The 7,489-nt window shown below is 31.4% G+C and overlaps 1 protein-coding gene across 1 annotated transcript; it reads left to right on the plus strand.

Annotated features, from left to right (window-relative positions):
• The first annotated feature begins 3,325 nt into the window (after positions 1-3,325).
• LOC124914521 (axial regulator YABBY 5-like) lies at positions 3,326-7,192 on the plus strand. Its single transcript, XM_047455099.1, has 7 exons — positions 3,326-3,508; positions 3,753-3,869; positions 5,556-5,679; positions 5,767-5,815; positions 5,891-5,966; positions 6,083-6,148; positions 7,028-7,192. Exons 1-7 carry the CDS (start codon positions 3,428-3,430, stop codon positions 7,073-7,075), a joined length of 561 nt encoding a protein of 186 aa, XP_047311055.1. The 5' UTR covers positions 3,326-3,427; the 3' UTR covers positions 7,076-7,192.
• The last annotated feature ends 297 nt before the right edge of the window (positions 7,193-7,489 follow it).

Raw genomic sequence — 7,489 nt, forward strand, 5'->3', positions numbered from 1 at the left:
TAGAGGGGATATGCAAGTAAGGAATAGCAGGATTGATAGAGGGTTAATTAATGATGAATGTAATGCCCAATTTCCAAGGAGTCGTGTGAATGTGCTGAACCCGTAGATCTCGGATCATTGTCTGATTAAGCTCTTTAGGGAAAAGGTGGAAAGATTTAGACGGTCATTCAAATTCTTTAACTTTTGGATGAATAGTGTTATCTTCAAAGATATCTTGAGTAATGTTTGGGCAAAGAAAATTGATTGTTCGAATATGTTTTAGGTCTCGAAAAAGCTTAGACTCCTCAAGAATCAACTCCAAAATTCGATAAGAAAAAATTCAGCAACTACTCCAAAAGAGTGTTGGCTGCCAGAAATGAGTTGAAAAAGGCGTCCAAACTCGGTTACTTGGAGGAGATAATGTGGTTCTTCTTAATGAAGAGGAGAAGGCTTCCCTTAGCAAATTCAGAAATTTGAGCTCGTTAAAAGAAAACTTTGTAAGGCAGAAATCAAGGCAGAATTGGCTATCCTTGGTGACAAAAATACAGCCTTTCTTTTTTCGAAAATGCTCAACCAAAAACATGCAAAACAGCGTATACAAGCTTAAGAAAGATGATGGGGAATATGCTCAAGGGCAAAGGTAAGTTGATGACCTTGTTGTCCAGTACTATAGACAACTTATGGGGACTAAAAACAACAATCTAGTCACTTGAATATGCTCTATTAGATCATCAGTAAAAGAATTTCAGCTAAGGATAATCGAGAATTGATAAAGATTATTATATAGGAGGATGTAGAGGCAGCGTTGTTTAACATTAATGGGAATAAAAGTCTGGGTTCGAATGGCTTTAATGCTGAGTTCTTTAAAGAGAATTGGCCGGTTATGGGTCATGATGTCACCGAGGGAGTGTTGGAATTTTTCAGAAATAGGAAAATGTTGAAACAATGGAATGCTACGGCTCTTACTTTGATTCCTAAGACTTCGATGCCTAAAAAAGTTCAGGATTTTAGGCCAATATCTTCCTGCAATGTCATTTATAAAATAATTTTAAAAATACTTCCAAAATATTTTAAAAGTGTCATATCTAAGATTGTTGGTCTAGGGCAGTTCGCGTTTATCCCCAATAGAACTATATCTCACAACATTTTACTCATGCAAAACCTTCTTAAAGGTTATGGGAGAAGAAACATAATACCGATAGTGGCTTCCAAAATAGATATCCAAAAGGCTTTTGATTCGGTTAGCTGGGAAACTGTTCAAAATTTTATGGTAGTTGCTGGTTTTCCGATTATTTATATAGAATGAATTTTGCAATGTGTTTCTACCTCCTATTTTGTAGTTAGCGTTAACGAGATTCATAGAGGCTACTTCAAGGGGGGAAACGAAATGAGGCAAGGGGATCCCCTCTTTTCATTATCTTCGTCCTCATCATGGAGGTCTTTGAGAGCATCTTTACGATGTTATGAAAGAACCGTCCATACATCTTTCGTCCATACTATAAAGAGGATGAGATTACCCCATTTATGCTTTGCCAACGACTTGTTCATTATCACACATGCAAACGTTGAATCCATTAAAATCATAAGGGATGCACTAACTTTCTTTTCTATTGTTACAGGTCTTACTATTAATGAGGATAAAAGTTTAGCATTCTATAGAGGAGACAAAGGCAGGAATTTATGATATCATGAGTATTGTAGAGAGCAGCTTTTCAGTGAGGTGTTTAGGGATCTAGTTGACAACAAAGAAGATTCATATCATACATTGTCGGTCATTGATCGAAAAGGTTAAGAACACAATCTCGGGTTGGGCAATGAAGAAGTTTACATATGTCGGGAGGATCGAGTTGGTTAAGTGCGTGGTAATGGGTATTGTCAGGTATTGGGTTCAGCAGTTGGTTCTTTGGGTAAAATGGGTACACTCTCAATTCATGAAACGGGAAACATGTATTTGGATGAGCAAAATCAATGAGGAAATGGGCTAATCGTTAAAGAAAAAATTAAAACTCAAAAGCAGCATTACTTCATTATTTGACATTCGGTTGGGGGAGTACTCGAGCACCTTAATAGTATCCAGTTTCACAATAGAGTTGACATGCACTCATGCGAAGCCGAGGAGGATGGAAGACTAAAATCCAGCGAAGTGTGGGATGTAATCCGAGAGAGGAGGCCGGTTGTAGAGTGGGCGCCCGTGGTGTGGTCCTCCAAGATCATCTCGCGTCATCGATTCATCCTATGGCTTGCTTTCTGTAACCTTCCTTTAATTAGGGATCAAATTAGTAAGTATATGTCAATTTCGATTACTTATTGCGTTTTATGCTCAAGGGAGGAAGAATCTATATACCATTTGTTTAGTAATTGTTTGTTTATTGCTAAAATGTGGAGATGGTTCGCTAAAGTTATGGGGCTGCTGAATTTTCTTATATATTGGCACCAAATAAAGGATTTAAAGATTGAAAAGGCTAAGGGCAACTCACCTTTTGTTAACGTCATGAAGTGCTATTTCGGGGCGGTTGTATATCAAGTATGGATGGAAAAGAATGCTAGGGTCTTTTCGGGAGCTAGAAGAACCGACGAACAAGTTTGAAATTATATTATCTTTGACGACCACACTCTAATTCACACGTGGAGGCGTATTCCAATCACACCGAGGAATTGGGAGCTATGTCGGGAATGGGAAATCAAGTTCGAGAAAGTCACAAAATTAGATTTGTATAAGGCGTTTTAGTTGTTTACAAGTGTGTTGTAGTTTTCATTTACTCTTGTGTGTTCATGGATTGTTTCATTTGTTTTTATAAGTATCAATTCTAAGGTTTGTCTAGAATGATACAAACGAACCCATATTGATTTTTCTTTCCCTTTTGGAATTTTAATAAAAATGGTATATAAGCCGTGTTTCTAAAAAAAACACTAATGGCATAAAAGACAATAAAAAATAATAACATACAAATTGTCAACCATCCATGATTAGACTCGCACGAGTCTCCACGCAAACATAATAAATCGCAGAATGACTTATTTTAATTTATAATTTGCCTAATGACTTTTTTATTTTGATATATGTATCTTGCCATTTCCACAACTACTGCACAAAACAGTAGGGAACCGTCAGTATAGATCCATTAGGATGTCAAAAACGAGAAAAGTGTCCAAGAAGGCTAGGGTTATTCTTTAAAATAAATAGAAACCGGTTCGCCTCAAAAATAACCAACCGGTCAATAGATTACCGGTCCAGCAAAGGCCAATACATAGGCAGCATTGATTGATTCCCCTCAAGTACTATTCCCTAGTAATAATTACAGCTTTATTAATAATATTGGATTCTATTTCTATCCTCTTCTTCAATTAAATATCCCCTTTCTTTCTCCCTTACTGATCATTCCACATTTCCACTACATATAATTCCAAAAGAGAGAGAGAAACCACAAGTGTTCAAACATATAAAAGTATGATGTCTAGCCGTACTGTTGATTTATCGACTGAACAACTTTGCTACATCCCTTGCAACTTGTGCAATATTGTTCTTACGGTATAACATCATTTAGATCTCTCTTTTTAGTGGGTTTTTACAACAGAGAAGTGGAGCAGATAATGAAAATAAAGCTGGTTCTTGAATAATTTTCATCTTTATGTGTTGTTCATTTGTACTGAAAAAATAAAGCTAGCACCGACTACCTTCATATTTCTTTTCGGGTTATATTGTTTTATGAGGATGTTCTAGGGTTTTATGTTTTTTCCCAGAGAGAGAGTGATGTTTTGTTTTGTGGTTGTAGGTGAGTGTGCCATGCAGCAGGCTATTGGAGACTGTAACCGTCCGATGCGGTCACTGCACCAATCTGTGGACCGTCAACATGGCAACGGCCTTTCAATCCCTCTCCTCAGATCTTCAGGTCTCATCTCTCTCTCTCTACTTTCTCTTACATCTCTATTTAGGGTTACTTTATTTGCTGCTTAGCTTATTAGTCAAAGACTAAAGATATATAATTACAAATTCCAAAACTTCAAGCTTAAAATTTTGCTAGGGTTTGTTTCTGGGTATTTGCTTCTTTTAAGGATATCAGAGATTCACTAGGGTTTGTGCTGCTGAGCTTATAAAACAAAACAAAAAATGCCTAATCGAAAATTCCAATGTTAGGGTTCTGCTTACAAAATTAACAGCCGCCATCATCTATTAAAACCTAGCTATTTCTAGACTGTTTTTCTTTTTGCGGCTTTGCCAGGAGCCTACTCTGACCCTCACTTCTAGGTTGTTATTTTTCAATTGTTTTCAGGTTGATTTGATTGACATGAAAAATGGGCTTATCTCTCTATCTCTCGCATTCTAGATCTCATAAAACAATAAACTAAAATATTTTATATTTAGAAGAATTATTTTATCATTAAAATAATTGTTTTTAGGCTTGTTTGTTTGGGGTTATTTAAATAATGCAATCCAATTCAACTTAAATATTTTTTAGTTCTTTTTTTTTAAATCATATCACTCAATTTATTATCTAAAATATTAAAATATTCTTTATTTTAAATTATTATTTTTATTTTATTATTATATATCAAAATCAATATCATCTTCCATTATTATTTATTTTTCCCTCTAAATTATTAGAATGACTCAATCTGAACAAAGTTAAATCTCCAACCCCTGTGCCAAAAGAAATTTTTATAAATAATCCATGGGTTATTTATTTCCAGACTTTCTCTAAATCTTAGTCCACATCTCACATCACGAGCTTAAATTTAATTAAGTCTTATTTTTTTAAAATAAAAAAAAAAACTGTTATTTACAATTTTATTTCTCTAAACTATATATCACATGTTTTTTTTTTCTAGAGGAGAAAGAAAGTAATTAAATTAATAATGATAACAAAGTTTGTGATTTTGAAATAAAAGGAAAACAAATTCAAGTAAATTTTGAAATTTTTAGACTAATTTCTTAATTAAAAAATTCAAAAAATGTGAATGAATCAATATTCTTATTAGTACTCTAGATCCCATAAAAATCAAATCCAAACTTCATGTCCTTGGCAAACTTATCTATCATTGAAATCAACCATCATTTCTAGCTAGTTGAACTAGTTAATTAAATGAGCATGATTATTGTTTCATGTTTTAAGGCTATATATATAATTAATTATCAAAGTAGCCTTGGATCTTATTAAACCTAGATACATTAAAAAGATTTGATTCCCTTGGTATTAAATGATTAATTAACACAACACAAAGATCCCAAAATCTGATGATCAGGGCCTTGATATCTTTGATCAAATAAATATCAAATGCAATGGATACTTACTTCTATTTGTCTATTGATAACAGCATCATTATATCAATGTACATATATTAATTATCCATTTAACAATACTTGCTTCATTTTGGTGGCAATTCTTTGCTAGGGCATGCATGTATCCATTTTCATTATGATTTTATTGAGGCTTTAACCTCTGAATTAAAATATACATAAATAGGTGTATTCCTTTGAGATAATTGTATATATATCATCCTGTTAATAGTTTCTTAAAATTCAAAATAATAATAATTATTATTATTATGACATATCAATCTATGATCTCTTTTCTCAGATGCCAAACTACATATCAGACAACAATTATAGGATGGAAATTGGTTCTTCTTCAAAAGACAATAATAACAATAGAATTGGGACAAGGCCATTTCCGACTACCCAAAAAAGACTTGTTAATCGACGTAAGTTCCTTACTATGAACTATAAATTTTGATTAACTTGAAATCTTTTATTTCATATTGACAATGATTGTATTTTTTTATATTCAGCCCCGGAGAAGAAGCAACGATCACCTTCCGTGTATAACCAATTTATAAAGTAATTTAATAAATTATAAAATATCAAGTGCAATTTTAAGCAATGTGAATTTGTGATATTATTGAGTGTTTGCAGGGAAGAAATTCAAAGGATTAAGGCAAATAATCCAGACATAAGCCATAGAGAGGCATTTAGTACTGCTGCAAAAAATGTATGTTAGTAATATTTTTTTATTTATATAAATATATATATATATATATATATATATATATATATATATATATATTTATTTATTTATTTAATTAACTTTTTAAACTTTTTTTATAGTGGGCACACTTCCCACGCATCCATTTTGGGTTGACGTTGGATACCAACCAGGCAAAACTTGATCAGGTAACTGGAGCTTTGTTCATTGTTTGTTTAGCCAAAATTATTTATGTTTCTTTAAGGGCCGGTTTGATTCAGCTTATAATTTTTGCATTTAGCGTTTACATAATAATTTTTTACATTAATTTTGTGTAATAAGTTAACGCAAAAATTATAATTAAACACATTTTTTATTTAAACGCAATTTTTTCTATACATTTTCCTCTAAAAAAAATTATGTTAGGAGAATAAGTGAGTATAAGCTCAATTTTATCAAACATATATGAGAATAAGCTCGAGCGTATAAATTGAATAAAATAATAATAATATTTTTTATCATCAAACACATGTCAAAACTTTTTCATATATTATTATTCTTAATCTGGCATTTGTGCTTCAATTGTACTTGTTAATTATGAAACACTACAACTTTATTATTTTCATTGTCTTTTCTAATTGGATATTTGAATTTATTTTTTTTAAATATTATAAAAAAAATTATAAAAATAAATGTATTTTTGATATATTAATTAGTTGCTGAGAGTGATTGAATAGTTAAAAATAAATAAGATGTGATAGGCTAGAGAGATTTTGGTATGCATATGTCCCATGCATAAGAAATAACAATGTTGAGATTAATTAATTATAAATTTTATAAGATATTTTTCCAATAGAGTTATATATGTTGGCCAATCATTTGTTTAGTAGTATTTATAAGTCATTTTACTTAAATATAAATGAGAGAACACGATGTAAGAATGAGTACAATATACTTTATAATAACTGAAACAAGCTGACTAATAAACTATATATATAATTTGTTATAGTGATACTAATGATGCATATGATTTTATTTATGAACATTATATAGAATTAAACGAAGTCTTGTGTTTTCTTTGGGTGCAGGATTCGTCAAAGCATAAAATGCAAAGGGCCTTTGTACTAAATAAATAGGTTGTGTTGAATGATGTATGAATTATAAAGTAGCCGTGAGCATTTTATTGCTATGTATTTTCAGTTCATGTATTATGTATTTGACGGAAATTTTGAACCGTTGTTCTAATTTTCTTTTACTATAAAACAACAAAAAAAATTATGACAATACTAAAAAGTTCTAATCACTTAGAATAATCTTAATGCAAATAAATTAAATATTGTCAAAAGCATCATAGTGATTAAAGAATAAGTTGTGAATAAATTCGTTTTACTAATTCAAATTTGATTTTTATTTATTCGGTCAAACTTATTTGTTAAATCATTTTGGTGCATTTGATAGCATAGAGCTTATTCTTATCATTATAATATTAGTTCAACTAATTGACAAGGGCTTAATATTAGTTCAAAAGTTCAAACTAGGTTAGTTTGATT

The sequence above is a fragment of the Impatiens glandulifera genome, chromosome 1 (genome assembly GCF_907164915.1).
Source record: "Impatiens glandulifera chromosome 1, dImpGla2.1, whole genome shotgun sequence".
In the NCBI taxonomy this organism is placed as follows: Eukaryota; Viridiplantae; Streptophyta; class Magnoliopsida; order Ericales; family Balsaminaceae; genus Impatiens; species Impatiens glandulifera.